Source organism: Thamnophis elegans, chromosome 13 (assembly GCF_009769535.1).
Source record: "Thamnophis elegans isolate rThaEle1 chromosome 13, rThaEle1.pri, whole genome shotgun sequence".
NCBI lineage: Eukaryota > Metazoa > Chordata > Lepidosauria > Squamata > Colubridae > Thamnophis > Thamnophis elegans.
In genome coordinates this window covers 18,277,159-18,292,854 of record NC_045553.1, presented here as the reverse complement: position 1 = coordinate 18,292,854, position 15,696 = coordinate 18,277,159, and the positions used below count along the sequence as shown (strand labels likewise).

At 46.3% G+C, this 15,696-nt stretch overlaps 1 protein-coding gene across 8 annotated transcripts in view; it reads left to right on the top strand.

Annotated features, from left to right (window-relative positions):
• Nucleotides 1-9,529, top strand: part of CABIN1 (calcineurin binding protein 1) — a 157,961-nt gene extending 148,432 nt beyond the window's left edge. For all 8 annotated transcript variants that reach the window (XM_032229942.1, XM_032229939.1, XM_032229937.1 and 5 more), the window contains 4 exons: nt 4,299-4,584; nt 7,750-7,905; nt 8,129-8,355; nt 8,631-9,529. In XM_032229942.1, the coding sequence (XP_032085833.1) occupies nt 4,299-4,584; nt 7,750-7,905; nt 8,129-8,355; nt 8,631-8,783 (822 nt within the window). In that variant the 3' untranslated portion in view covers nt 8,784-9,529. The remainder of the gene's footprint in view (nt 1-4,298; nt 4,585-7,749; nt 7,906-8,128; nt 8,356-8,630) is intronic.
• Nucleotides 9,530-15,696: the final 6,167 nt, after the last annotated feature.

Sequence of the window (15,696 nt, the reverse complement as noted above, 5' to 3'; positions counted from 1 at the left end):
TAATAATATATTTGCCCTTTGGGTGGAGTATATAGTTTTTTATTAATCTTTCAAATTGGTCCCCTAATTTCATATTCTTAATTTGTTGTGTCATGAATTCCCAATTTAAATTGTCAAATGCCTTCTGTGCATCCAGAAGGACAAGTGCCACTTGTTTCTCTGGATGCGCCTCATAGTATTCTAAAATATTTGCTATTATTCTAGTGTTATTCCTGATTTGTCTTGTTGGGAGAAATCCATTTTGGTCTGGATGTTTATAGTCATTTAATAGTTTTTTCAATCTCTCCGCTATTATTATTGGGAATATTTTATAGTCGGCATTTAACAACGAGATTGGCCTATAGTTTTGAATCTGTTTTTTATCTGCACCTTCTTTAAATATTAATGTAATATGTGCTTCCCTCCATGAATCCGGTATTTTTGCTTTCATCAGTGCCTCATTATACATCTCCAACATCAAGGGTTCTATCAATTTGTTTAATTCATCTATTATTTTGTACCATTCTGCTGGGAATCCATCTGGGCCTGGTGTCATATTATTTTTCTGTTTCTGAATCGCCTGTTTCAATTCTAGTTTCATATATTTTTGACAACATTTCTTTCATATCTTCTGTTATTGATGGGGTTTCTTCTCCATTTAGATATTCTTTTATTTGTTTTCCATCTACTTGTTCCCCTTTATACAGATTCTCAAAGTACTTGTATGCAATCTTTTTCTTCCCTTCCATTGTATGTTGTAATTCACCAGTTTCCTCTTGAAGTTGATATATTAATCTTTTTTCTCTTTCTTTTCTCAATCTCTATGACAGCCACCTCCCCGGTTTATTTGCTTCCTCAAAGAAGTTTTGTTTTGTTAGTTTTAGGCCCTTTATCATTTCTCCCTGGTCTATTATATTTAATTTATGTTTTGCTAACATCCAATCCTTTCTAATTTTGTCACTTTGTGGCTTATTTTGTAATTCTGTTTCTAAATTTTTTATTTCCTCCTCTAATATCTTCTGTTGTGCCCATTTTTCTTTGTTTCTTTTTGCTGAATATGCTATAATAATTCCACGGGAATAAGCTTTCATGGTGTCCCATAAATTTTGTATAGATGGCTGTTCTTTTGTGTTTTCCTTAAGGAATAACTCCAATTCGTTTCTACATTTTTGAATAAATTCTTTTTCTTTTAACATTTGCAAATTTAACATCCATCTTCGTCTAGTTTTTTTTTTTCCTCTTTCCAGATTATTTTAATGGGGTTGTGATCCGCCCAAGTATTTGGTAATATTTCAGTTGTATGTATTTCTACCCCAATTTCCCCATTCATCCATGCCATATCAATCCGTGACCATGATTGGTATGGATTGGAATAAAAACTAAATTGTTTTTTTTTCTGGTTCCATTTTTCTCCAAATATCTATCAAGTTTAGCTTCTCCATCATCTCAAAACAAGTTGTTGGTAATACTTTTTTTTCTTTTTAGTTTTTTGTCACTTACGTAATCTTTTTTACTGTCTACCATAGTAGCATTATAATCTCCTATTATGCAGATATTCCTCACTCCAATTTCTCTAATTTTTTCATGTAATTTTTTTATAAAAGTCCTTCTGATTTTCGTTTGGGGCGTATATTGCTACCAGTAGTATTGATTTTTGATTTATCCATATCTCTATCATTAATATTCTTCTCTTTGGGTCTGCATAAATTAAATTTGTCTTTATCCCATCTTTAACATATATCGCTATCCCTTTTCTCCTTTCTGCTGATGCTGCATATAATTTTCCTAATTTAGGACATTCCAGGTATTTTATATCTTGTTTTTTAATGTGTTTCCTGTAAGCATATTATATCTGCCTTTTATTTTGTTAATTTTTGCACATTCAAATATTTTCCTAATTACATTCTCTTCTGTAAGGATCTCTTCACTTTTCCAATTTTGTGCAGATACAATCCTAGCTGCTGTTATAACATGAATAATCAAATATACATTTTCTTTACTATAATTTTCTGGTAAAATCCTCAGCAAAAATATTTCAGGTTTTAAGTCATTTTTTCCAGACACGTATGTATTTTAGTCCCAATATTTTTTTGCTTCTGCGCAGGTCCACCACATATGATAGTACGAACCTGGTAGCTGATGGCATTTCCAACATTTAGCTGATTTATCTTTAAACATCTTCGCCAGTCTTGCCAGAGGCCAGTGCTATCAACAAAACATCTTATACAAATCCTCTTTATATGCAGTTGACATTGTTAATTTATAATTTCTGTCCCATAGTTGCTGCCATTTAGCTAGTTCTATCGCGGTGACGGTGAACCTTTTTCCCCTTGGGTGTCAGAAGCACATGTGTGCGTGCCCACACCCGTAATTAAATGCCCCCCTCCTGCATTGTACCCACCTGCGTATGCACAAGTGGCTTTCTTGAAGCCTGGGGAGGGTGAAAACACCATCCCCCAGGCCCTCGGGAGGCCCGCAACAGTCCGTTTTCTGACTTCCGGTGGGCCCAGTAGGTCCAATTTTGGCCCTTCCCAGGCTCTAGGAAAGGCTCTGAAGCCTGGGGAAGGCGAAAAACAAGCCTATTGGGCCTACTGGAAGTTCGTTTCTGAACTTCCAATGAGCCCATTGGGCTGTTTTTCACCCTCCACAGGTTTCAGGAAAGCCTCCTAAAGCCTGGGGAAGATAAAAAAATGGCCTATCGGGTCTACCAGAAGTTTGTGTCCGTTGGGCACGTTTTTTGCCATCCACACACTTTAGAAGACTTTCCTGAAGCCTGGGGAGTGTGAAAACGGCTTCCCCACTCCCTACGGAGGGCTGAAAATCAGCTGGCCAGCGCGTGCATGCATGCTGGAGCTGACATAGGGCAATGCCTCATGGCTCCGCATGCCACAGGTTTGCCATTACAGTTCTATCATATAACCAAAGTTTTTAGCCCAAGCTATCATTGTTTCGTTCACTTGTTCGTCTTCTAATTTAATACTCAGTAGGTAGCTATACAGGTTTTTTTATCACCCTCTCTTCTATTCCTGTTAATATCTAATTCTCTCAATTCCGTATAAAAACTATATGATTTGGCATCTTTGTCATACCTAGATTGTATTTGCAATTGTGTATACCAATCCATATTGATCCCTTGTTTTTCTAGATTAGATTTCTAGTTTAGTTTTAAACTCCCCTTTTTCAGTCAGTATACCTTTATATCTCACAATGTTTTCCCTATTCATAATATTTGGATGTGTTAACACTTCCATCATTAGTCAGATTGGTATCTTTAAATAATGTTGTTTTCTAACTTTCTTCCAAATAAACAGTAAAGTATTTCTTATATAATGTCTTTGAAAGTACCCGTGTATTTTATTTTTCCCTTACCATAAAAAGGCATGCCAACTCAATTGCAAGTCATGTCCTTCCAGCGTCAATAATCTTGTATTTTTCAATACAATCCATTCTTTCATCCACATTAACACCGCTCCCTGGTAGTACAGTTCCCAATGATAGTCCAAAGCCTCCTCTCTTTCTTGCATCCTGTAACAGTTTTAACTTAATTCTTGCTTTTTTCCCCTTGCCGGATATATTTTATAATTAGTTTATTCAGGTCTTCAAAGTATTTTTCCCCAACCTTATTGGAATTGTTTGAAATAAATATAATAGCCTTGTTAGTATATTTATCTTGACTGTAGCTACTCTCCTATTAACGATGGTTGCAAGTTTTCAATTTTTCCAAATCTACCTTAATTTGTTGTACCAACCTATGATAATTATCTTCCTTTAGCATTACACATCTTGCTGTTAATTGAATCCCTAGATATTTTACTTTCTTTCTAATCTGAATATGTAGCCCATTCATTAATTCTCTTTTTTGCTTTTCCAGAATATTTTTATTGGTGCTCCGAAAGTGTCAGGGAGAGAGGTGGCTATGGGGTTAGCTCTGGGAAGTGTCCTGGCCACGCTCCATGGAAGGTGGCCCTTTCGGACTGATTCTGTGGCTCAGGATACCCTGGTCCTGACATGTCTCTTCCCCAAGAAAGCTACTCTCTTTTTTTGTTGCATTTCTTTCTGGAGGGATTTCGGGTCATAGTCACATCTCCCAAAATACATTGTTTAGGAAAAGGCAAGCTCTGTGCCTGGATTTTGAAAGCTTCTCTAGCTTAACCCATAGAGGCCTTTAGGGTCAAGAGTGCAGCGGGGGGGGGAGAGGGGGGACACAGTTAAGAAATGCACTCAGTAGAATTTGCCAATGGGGTGGAGTTGGGCCCTGCATGCAGTTACGAACTCCCACCCACCTCCTGTCCTACCTTTCCTTTTTCTCTCTTTTCTAGTCAGTTGGAGATGCTCCAGCCACCCCAAAGCACCCCAGAGATAGTAGGGACAACTTCTTTGCTGCTGCCCCTAAGTCTTTGACGCCCCCCATGGGGACTGCTGCGGATGCCACCTCCTCGGTTGCAGAAGCTCTGCCCAGACTGGCAGACCAGCAGAGCAAGCCCAAAGCAGCTTCACCCTCCTCCTCCTCTTCTTCCTCCACTGGTGGTCTCCTTGCGCCACCACAGGAGCCGGCAGGGGTGGAGAACATCAAGGAGATGCCTCCTACATCCAGTCTCAAGCCTGGTGAGTTTTTCTTTTGTAAAGACGTGCTTCTTGACTGCTTGGTCGGTGGCCTCCTTGCACAGTCTCTTCCTGTGGTTGGTGGCAGCTGCTTTAGGCAGCCATGGGACTTCCTTTTCAGAATTGACTTGTTTGAAGTAGTCAAAGCATCCCTTTGCACTGGATATACTAAAACCCAGCTTAATTCCAAGCACAGCAATAAATCTATGTAGGAGGAAGGCTTAAGATCATAAATTGCTCTTCTGGGTTTTTTAAAAAGCTGGCCTGGAAGGGCTGATGGGTCCCAGGGGTGGAGAGCCTCTTTCCCTGGCAAGTGGGGACAAGAAACTGGTTCAGAAACACAGTAGTACCTGGAGAATACATCTTTCTTCCTCCCTCCTTCTCTCTCTCTCTCTCTCTCTCTCTCTCTCTCTCACACACACACACACACACACACACTCATACACACTCACACACACACCTTCTTCATGCAGGCTCTCAGAAGATCCACATTCCTTTTCTTTGCTTTCTCTTCCCCCCTCCCCCCGGGCCCCCAATCAAAGCCTCTTTGAAAGGAGTGCTGCTTCCAAAGCACTGACCCTTCAGTTCCTGCTGCTTTCTGGTGCCCTGTGCCCTGTCCTGAGAAGAACCTACAACCTGTTAAAAAAAATCAAGTGATTTCAAAGTCTTCATTTGATCTGAATGACACAGAGAGGTCCGTCACTGGCAGCTGACTCACCCTCCCTTGATTGCTGGGAAGGCTCAGTGGCTGATGAAGCAGGACCCAGGACTTCTGATGTGTGGTTCCTTCACTTCTTGCTTCCTTTAACAGAATAATAATAATAATGCTTTACCTGTGGTATGTGAATGCAGACAAATAGCGTCCCCTCATCTCCCAGGAGAGAGAAATGGAAGAGACTTTGGAGGCCTAGTTCAACCCCTTTCTGAAGCAGGAGATCTAATACCATTTCAGACAAATGGTTGTCCAATCTCTTCTTAAAAACCTCCAGTGTTGAGAGGTTTAAAACCTCCTTTAAAACACTTTCAGTGAAGCATAAAAAGATGTTGAATGCAGAGAAGAGCAACTAAAATTATTAAAGGCCTGGAGACTAAAACCTGAAGAACGGTTGCAGGATTTGGGTTTGGCTAGTCTAGAGAAAAGAAAGACGAGGGATGACATGATAGCAGTATTCCAGTATTTAAGGGACTGCCACAAAGAAGAGATGGTCAATTTATTTTCTAAAGCACCAGAAGGCAAGAAACAATGGATGGAAACTAATCTAGGAGAGAACCAACCTAGAACTAAGGAGAAACTTCTTAACAGAGAGAAGAATTAACCAGTGGAACGGTTAATCACTGAAGCTTTTAGGGATTAGACAGTTACTTGTTTGAAATGGTATAGGGTCTCCTGCTTGAACAGGGGATTGGACTAGAAGACCACTAAGGTACCTTCCAGCTGTATTCTGAATTGAAGATTGAATAAAAAGATGGATTGTGCGACCTGGTTCTTGGATGAGAAGGTCTTGAACCTGAAACCAGGAGACGGTAAGCCTGAGGCGTGGAGAAATTTGCCATCTGCCAGATTCCTTTTAGGAGGAATTGAAGAATTAGAGGGAATAGGCCAGTGGGAGGCACCAGCAGATGATTGCTGTTCTCTGCTATCAGCCATGGCAACAAGGAAAGAGCGGTTGGCAGTAGGAGGGGAATGGGCTGCTGGGGCTGAGTTCTGTTGCCTGCCTGATGTTTCCCCAATAAAGCAGAAAAGTATTGGAAGGTATGATGTCTCTTTTCTGTTATGCATCTGTGATTCTGTCTCTGAGGCTGATGATCACATGCAAGGCTGATTTCTGGAGTTCTTGTGAAGAGAACTGCTTAGAGCAGGATATTGGGTTCCTCCATTTAGCAATAGCAATAGCAGTTAGACTTATATACCACTTCATAGGGCTTTCAGCCCTCTCTAAGCGGTTTACAGAGTCAGCATATTGCCCCCAACAATCCGGGTCCTCATTTTACCCACCTCGGAAGGATGGAAGGCTGAGTCAACCCTGAGTTGGTGAGATTTGAACAGCCGAACTGCAGAACTGCAGTCAGCTGAAGTAGCCTGCAATGCTGCATTTAACCACTGCGGATCCAAGTAAAAAAAGGGTTTCAGCAGAACTTCCAAGAATGGCTATGGGATTTCCCTTCCCACCCGTTGGCACCTCGTTCTGCTCTACCACCTTCATGGGCATGACTGGTTTCCAATTCTCTTGGGATGCTTTACCTGTGGTATGTGAATGCAGACAAGTAGTGTCCCCTCATCTCCCAGGACAGAGAAAAGGTTACAGCTTTCGGGCTGTACAACCTTCGGGCATGAAATGCTGAAATCCCCCCATACGTGGTGGCCTGAATACAGACCCACTTCCCTTGACTTGCATAGCAACAGAAACCAGTTCACTCCAGTAACCCAGTAGCCTAACTGCTGTGCTAATGGTCAACACACACGCTTGATCTGCAGAAAGGTCAGATTCAGGAATGTTCCCTGAGAAAAGGTTAGAAATATTTTTGGACTATATATAAAGATTATTAATAACGATAATAATAAAAAAGAACAAAATTAGACACAGTTAAGTTTTAACTAATAGGGGGGAAATGTTATGATATAGGATGTAGTTAAATAAAGAAAGGATAATGATAATAAATTATATACATGGAGGATTAGAAAATTTTGGTATTAAATATTATGGATGTTTAGCTAAAACAGGATATGAGGATTTAATGTTAATGGAGGATTTTATAAATAAGTAAATGAAATGCCAGCATGTGGTTATGTATTAAATCTTGGTATATTTTAGGATGAACGACGTTTAAATAACTATAGTCAAATAAAAGTGGAGGTATGATGATGGTAATATAATAAATATTTGAGTTAAGATATTTGAATTAATATGAATTATATTTGATGACGGTGGAAGAGATGCACAAAAGCCTTTTGTAACCAGGTGATACACTTTCTAGAGTATGTAAAATAGGAGGATTTCTATGTTTGTTTTGAAAATAAAAAAAATCTTTACCAAAAAATAAAAAAAAGGAATGTTCCCTGAGAGCTTCCAATGAGCCTGGAGAAATCCCTTCTCGGGGGTTTCCAGTGGAGGGGCAGTTTACACCTGCAAGAGTAACCTTTACCCTGCTGGGTCTCTCTCTGCATAGACAAAGAAGAGGCGAGCAGATCGGAGCCACTCCTGGCGGGATTGCAGCAAGAATCCCTCCGCTGCCAGCAGATGAAAATGGCTACCATCAATCCCTCTTCCGGTCTACCACCCTGGAAGGTGGAGCTGGAGTCAGCAGGACAGATGTGGGGTCCAGGTGAGGAAAGCTTTGACTCTTGCTCAATTCCATTTGGGGTGTGGGAAGGATCTACTGGATACCCCCATTTTTGCACTCTGCCCTCCAGGCCTCTAAAGGAGGCTGAAAAAGCCCTCGAGAATACTTTGCAGATTCAAGAGCGGCCAGTCACTCCAATGTGCCCCTCCACTGTCCCTTCAAAGGCCATGGGGCTCATTTCTGTTTCTACTGGGGGGTGTCTTAGCATCCAGTTCCAAGACAGAACTCACAGCAGACGGGCATTCCCTGGGGAGGCAGATCAGCAAAGCTAGCAGCAGCCGAGTGAAGTCCCGCACCTTGCCTAGCGTGCCAAAGCTCTTCATCCCTTCATCCGTCTCCAAATTCCCGCCTGAGATCACCGTCACTCCACCAACACCCACCCTCCTGTCCCCAAAGGGCAGCATCTCGGAAGAGACCAAGCAGAAGCTCAAGGTGCATTACGTCATTGGGGGAGGGGGTTCCCCCAATGAAAGGGTGGTGGAGCGGGAAGTGGCAGAGAACGGTCTCCTCCTTCCAAATCATGGGGTGACAACTGGTTTTCCCACCCACCCACCCCACCATACAGAAGAGCTCCCATTCCTGCTGAGTGCCTGGGGCTAATCCCACCAGGTGGGCTCTGGATGTCCTCTGTGGGTCAAAGGGCCTGTTTCTGATGGGGGGAGGATTGGACTAATAACTGACCCCCTCCATTTCTTCTTCCGGAACAGTCTGCGATTCTTTCAGCCCAGTCAGCAGCCAACGTGAAGAAGGAGAGCCTCTGCCAGCCTGCCCTAGAGGTAGTGGAGACCTCCAGCCAAGAGTCTTCTCTGGAGAGCGACTCGGAAGAGGAGGAGGAGGACAATGACTGCATGGACATCTGAAGCATCTAGGCTGCCCCTGGGGGGTGCAGGGTGTGATGGACAGAGAGAGGCCCGCCCTGCCTGCCCACTGCCCAGGGAGCCCCCGTTTGCTTGCCTTGCCTCTGTCTTTGCCACTGCTGCTTTGACCCCAGGCTAGCATTGTCCCCCGACTCTCCTTCCTTCCTTCCTTCCTCTGGGCCAGCTCTTGCAACCCTTGGCATGCTGCTCCTGCTCCTGACCCCCTGGCTGGGGGGAAGAAACCTTCAGCCATGGCTGAACAGGGCCAAGAAGCAGCTGTGCTCCCATGCCTGCGCCCTTCATTCTCACCCGCTTCTCTCGCTGTTGCCTGAAAGGAGCTCCCCAGCCGAGCTCTGCCGCTGCTGGCCGTTTGCATGAAGAGGCATCAGTCGATTGGGGCATCACTGACCGAGAAATAGAATGGTTTTCGGTACCATTTTGATAATGTCTGTTTTTTTATAGAATGACGCAAAAAGTGTACATGCTTTGTTTTTTAAGTCCCTGTGGCAAGATTGGTCGCATTTATATGGGAGACAATAAAGAAGACCAAGAATTTTTCTACTGAATGTTGTAATTTGTAGCATAACTAATGCAAATCCTGCACAGGAACCAGGATGTGTATCACTTAAGCCTATGTGGAGCTTATCAGGCTGGGTTTCAGTCTGTTGGGGCGGCTATTATATAAAGGGTGCAATACAGAGCTTTGTATAAATACACATTTTTCTAATAAAGTCAAAGCATGTCTCCCCTGTGCCTTGATTTTATCCACAAGTTGAAATCTTGGAATCTCTGCTGTAGATAACCCTTTTCTCGTTCCACATTGATTTGGGGTCATTATCTGCTCTACAGGAGCAATTACACTGTGTTCACAATTATTAGGCAAGTTGTATTTGGGGGGGATTAATTTCATTATTGAACAACTTCAGTGCTCTTGCTCAATGCAAAATATTAATAAACCTCAGAGTATTTAAGAAAGTAAAAGTGAGGTTTTGGCTTTGGGAAAATATATGCATAATTATTGGGCATAATACAGAATTACCGTATATACTCGAGTATAGGCCGACCCGAATATAAGCCGAGGCACCTAATTTTACCACAAAAAACTGGAAAAGTTATTGACTCGAGTATAAGCCTAGGGTGGGAAATGCAGCAGCTACCGGTAAATTTCAAAAATAAAAATAGATACCAATAATGTTTTGAATATTTATTTCAAAGAAAAACAGTAAACTAGCGGTGTATTCAATGAAATACTTCACTCACCTCATGATGCTGATGTCCCGCTGTGATGATGATGTCCCGTGCAGCCGCGGGAGCGATGTCCCGCCTCCTATGACACACGGCACAGTGATTCCTATCATTGGATCACTGTACCAGAGGAGGTGGGACATCGCTATGTGGCTGCTTGCCATAACAAGGAGGAGGTGGGACATCGTTGCAGAGCGGCAGGAGGGGGAGGAAGGGGAATCGTAAGACAGCCCTGCATTACATTAGAACGTGAGGAGGGGGGATGGTGCGGTGCGCGCTGCGTGGCAAACTGACACGGAGGGAGGGGAAACTCACAGGGGCACTGGGCCATTCACGAGTGTCACCCAGCGGCATGGCCCCGCCCCTTTTTCTCCTCCATTTCGGGCAAATTTTTCACTGACTCGAGTATAAGCCGAGGCGGCTGTTTTCAGCCCAAAAAGTGGGCTGAAAAACTAGGCTTATACTCGAGTATATACAGTATTATGCAACTAAATAAAAAATGAAAATTTGCCCATCTCACTTATTTGCATCTGAAAAAGTGAGAAGAACAACTGAAAATATGCATATATTTCTGATATTTTTTAAAGTGACCAATGTAGCCACCCTTCCTTTCAATAACAGTCATAGGCCTTCTCAATAAGGGTAGAGATAGCATCCATGCATGGGTTGACACTGTCCGTGCTCTGATTGGACTGAGTCTGAATATTACTTAGCCAATGTACTATATAACCCACCCCTGTGAGTGTTACCACCCAGTTTCTGACTCAATCCACTCTGGGACAGTCGTGTTATTCCTTGTATGCATTAGCAGTTTACTTCATCTTACTGGTTTGACAATTTACATCCTCGTTGTCAGAAGGGAGAACGATCTATTTGAAGGGTCATGAGTATTTCGAGACTGATCTGGGGGCCCATCTCCGTCTGGCCACAGGGCTCCAGCCTACAGGCCTGTGTTCTCAACACCTCTCGCGGCGATCTGCTCACTGCAGAGGAGAAAGGCAATTAGTGTCAAAAGAGTACTGTCGAACAGCCGCTTAGCAGATTGCCTGCGAGGCTTGTCTTTCACAGCCGAACAGCGTTTCACACGCCAGGCTTGAGACGGCAGAGTGCGCGCGTGCATTGTGCTGTTACAGAGAGATGGGCGCGCTTTAGGCAAGACGGACGGGAGTCTCCTACCTTGGAAAGTTACAGTGAGACAGCGACTTCTACGGACCGTGTGTGAGCGGCCCAGACAGCCAGATCGAAGCCAGGCAGCAGCAGGAAGCCTCTTCCTGTCACCGGGGCCCTACTCGCTTCCAGGAAAAGCGGGAGTGCCATTTTGGGCAGTGGGCGGAGCCGCGCATCACAGTCACCATTTTGAATCGATGCCTCTGTTAGCGAAGGCATGGCAGATGACAGCATGTCTGAACTGGGCCCAGAGACCAGCGGACCCTCTAGTCAAGCCGGCGGATTGCTTGCGGTAAGACAGAGCCCCATGTTCCCCATTGGGCAGCCTTTTTCCCTAGCATAATCGGGGGACAAGGCATCGAATAAAGGCTCCTCTTCCTCCAGCAAGGCATCAAAAAAGGCCTCTAAATCCTCATCCAAGGACAAGAGCTGAGAGGACCTGGGGTCATCCCCCAATGGTCTGAAAAGATTCCTGCCATCCTGGCCAGGCCCAGCCCACTACCACCACTGTAGCTAGAAGTGACCCACGGGCCATTTAGCCCTATGCTCCCAATTGATATGTCCACCCTTTGGGGCAGCACAATCTTACAACCACCGAGCAGGCCGGCGGAGGCCACCTTCACCCCCACCGTGATGGGGCTCCACCAGGAGGGTCAGCTGTTTTTCTTGCCCACTGCCTTGCCGTTAAAGTCTATGGCTTCTGGATTTCAGGACATAATAGCCGAGGCCATTACACTAGGCATTGCGGCAAGGCTCCAGGAGAAGAGCCAAGGGGATGACAGCAGGGGTCTCTTGTTCCACTCCACGATCAGGGTCAGCCCCAGAACCAATGGATCACCTGTCTCCGGCTGAACCTGTGTGTAGCCCTTCCCCTGCCTCAGAAGAAGGTTAAGGTTTAATGGATTTGTATGCCGCCCAATCCCGAAGGACTCCGGGCGGCTTACATAAAAACAATTTAAAAATATTAAAAAGTTTTAAAATATAAAACAAAGCGAATTAAAAGAACACAACATGCACTCAATCTTAGTGGGACTGGAGCTCAATCAAAATCAGCAGCCCCAGGCCTGCCGGAACAGCCAGGTCTTAATAGACTTTCGGAAGGCCGAGAGAGTGGGGAGGGTCCGGATCTCAGGAGGTAAATTGTTCCATAGGGCCGGGGCAGCTACAGAGAAGGCCCTCCCCCGAGGAGCCGCCAGACGACATTGTGTAGTCGACGGGACCCGGAGAAGGCCCATCCTGTGAGATCTTATTGGACGCTGGGAGGTATGTGGCAGGAGGCGGTCACGGAGATATCCAGGTCCTAGGTCATGTAGGGCTTTAAAGGTGATAACCAGCACCTTGAAGCGCATTCGGAGACCAATAGGGAGCCAGTGCAGCTCACGGAGGATAGGTGTAACATGGGTGTACCTAGGTACACCCAGTATCACTCGTGCGGCTGCATTCTGGGCCAATTGTAGTCTCCGAACACTTTTCAAGGGCAGTCCCATGTAGAGTGCGTTACAGTAGTCGAGTCTTGAGGTGACGAGGGCGTGAGTGACCATTTGGAGTGCCTCCTGGTCCAGGTAGGGCCGCAACTGGTGCACCAGGTGAACCTGGGCAAAAGCTCCCCTGGTCACAGCTGATAAATGGTGTTCTAGTGTCAGCTGCGGATCCAGGAGAACACTCAAGTTGCGGGCCCTCTCTGAGGGGTGTAAGATTTCACCCCCCAGGTTTAAAGGTGGGATATCTGGACTATCTTTGGGGGGCAGCATCCATAGCCACTCGGTCTTGTCAGGGTTGGGTGCAAGCTTGTTCATTCCCATCCAGACCCTGACAGCTTCCAGGCACTGGCACATCACTTCCACCGCTTCACTGAGTTGGCACGGGGCGGACAGATACAGCTGGGTATCGTCCGCATACTGGTGGTATTTAATCCCGTACCGGTGAATGATCTCACACAGCGGCTTCATGTAGATGTTAAATAGGAGGGGGGACAGGACCGAGCCCTGTGGCACCCCGTATTTAAGGGGCCTAGGGGTCGACCTCTGTCCTCCGACCAACACCGACTGCAACCTGCCAGAGAGGTCAGAGGAGAACTACCGTAAAACGGTGCCTCCCACTCCCACCTCTTCCAGCCGCTGCAGAAGGATACCATGGTCGATGGTATCGAAGGCCGCTGAGAGGTCAAGAAGCACCAGGATAGAGGAATGTCCTCTATCCCTGGCTCGCCAGAGATCATCGGTCAGTGTGACCAAAGCGGTTTTGGTGCAGTAACCAGGCCTGAAACCAGACTGAAAGGGATCTAGATAATCCGCTTCATCCAAGGTCCGCCGGAGTTGGAAGGCCACCACCTTCTCAACAACCTTCCCTAAGAATGGGAGGTTGGAGACTGGACGATAGTTTTTAAGGGCAGCTGGGTCCAGAGAAGGCTTCTTAAGGAGGCGTCTCACCACCGCTTCCTTCAAAGGTTGCGGGAAAGATCCCTCCCAAAGAGAGGTGTTTACAATCCTCTGGATCCAGCCTCGTGTCACCTCCCTGCTGGTCGAAACCAACCAGGAGGGGCACGGGTCCAGTAGACAGGTGGCGGCACTCATCGCTCCCATGGCCTTGTCCATTTCCTCAGGAGTGACAAGCTGGAACTCACTCCACAAAATTTGATCAAGGCCCTCCCTCGGCATCTCTGCTGGCACTGGCTGCGGAGAGGCCGCAAAGGCGCAATCCGATCTAATGCCCCGCTGTATTCCAAGCAGCGACCAAGGACTCAGTCGGATTGTGGCCAAGGGAGTCAGGTATCTCCCCAAGCTCCGTCTGAAATCTCAATGGGTCCATCAGGCTCCTGGGGCGGAACCATTTAATCGGCTCCACCTCCCTGCAGTGGGGGAGTAGCTTCCAAAAATCAAGCCTCAGCAGGAAGTGATCTGACCATGACAAGGGTGAGATCTCTATCCCCTTTAGTTCCAGATCACGTCTCCACTGCTCCGAGAGAAACACAAGGTCGAGTGTGTGTCCCGCCGCATGAATCAGACCCTGAATAACCTGGGTCAAGTCCATGGTTATCATGGAAGCCAATAAACTCCTGGGCCCCATCTGAGCGTTCGCCAAGAAATGGCAGGTTGAAATCCCCCAGTACTATAAGTCTGGGGAACTCAACCGCCAGTCCGGCTAGTGACTGTAGGAGCGCAGGCAGGGCTGTTGTGACGCAGCTGGGAGGTAGGTATGTCAGAAACAAGCCCACTTGACCCCCTAGGTCCAACTTCACAAGGAGGGACTCACACCGACATTCTCTGGAGCAGGAATCCTGCAAGGAGCTAATGACTCCCGGATAATAACTGCGACTCACCCACCCCTTCACTGGTGTCATGGCTGGTGGAGCACCTGAAACCCCTCTGGGCACATTTCTGAGAGGGGGACTCCTCCCTCGTGGCCCAGCCAGGTTTCAGTAATACATGCCAGGTCTGCCCCCTCGTCTAATAGTAAGTCCCGGATGAGGGGAGCTTTATGAACCACAGACCTGGCATTTAGCAACAGCAGCCTGACACCAGGGCCCTGGCTTCCCATGTCACCTGGTTCCCAAGTTGAGCTTTCAGGGCCGGAACAAGGGATCACTGTGACGTAGCGAACCCTCCTTCCCTGGTAATGGCTAGCCCTGTAGCTCCCATCATACCTGCCCCTCCCAGTCGTGACCGTAATGCTCCGGCCCATCCCCATCCCCGTAGACCCCCCTCCCTCCCAAGGCCCCCATTCTTCTCAGCAGGCCATTCATACCAAACACTCTGGGATGAGAGGTGGATCCAGGCCCCCATCCATTTCTGCTTCTGCACTCAGTGGAGGGGGCTCAAGGCCGCGCTCTCAATCCCCTCATATGCACCAGCCAGGCATTCTTCACATACATACCCCACTATAGAGTTAAAAGAGTACAACAATACAATAAAAGAATAAATTAAGCTAGTTTAAAAGAAAGTGGGATCATTCAATCACAAGAATACACAAACACTCCACATACGGGAAAAAGGGTTCCGCAGATATTAAAATTGATGTTGTGCAAGTAAGTTCGTAAAGTTCGTAAGGCGGAAGTATAAAAGTCGAGTCGATGGCAGATCGACGGTGGTATAGAGGGAGTAATTCGTCTTCTCTCCCAGACAGCATGGAAAAGGGGGGCAAGAGTCTGAGTGGCTGAGATGGTGTCCCTGGGGCAGCGGTGGGCGGCCGTAGTCGTAACAAGGAAGCAAGGTCGTAAATCTGGAAGTCCAAGAGTCCAAAGTCCATAAACAGGGAGAGCCAAATGGTAAGGATGGTAAGGAGAGGAGGCCCTGTAGCCGCAAGGAAAGGTGGAGGAGAGGCCACACCACAGAGAAAGTCCGATCGAGTGGAGGGGGGGCGCCCAGAGGGGTCGTGACGATGACAAGCAAAATCAGCTGCCCACTTCCGTCCAGCGCCACACAAATCAACCACCCCACTCCCTGGGGGAGATCAGGGACACTGACCTCTGAGGAGGAAGGCGCCGCACCGGGCAAGCCTGCCTATG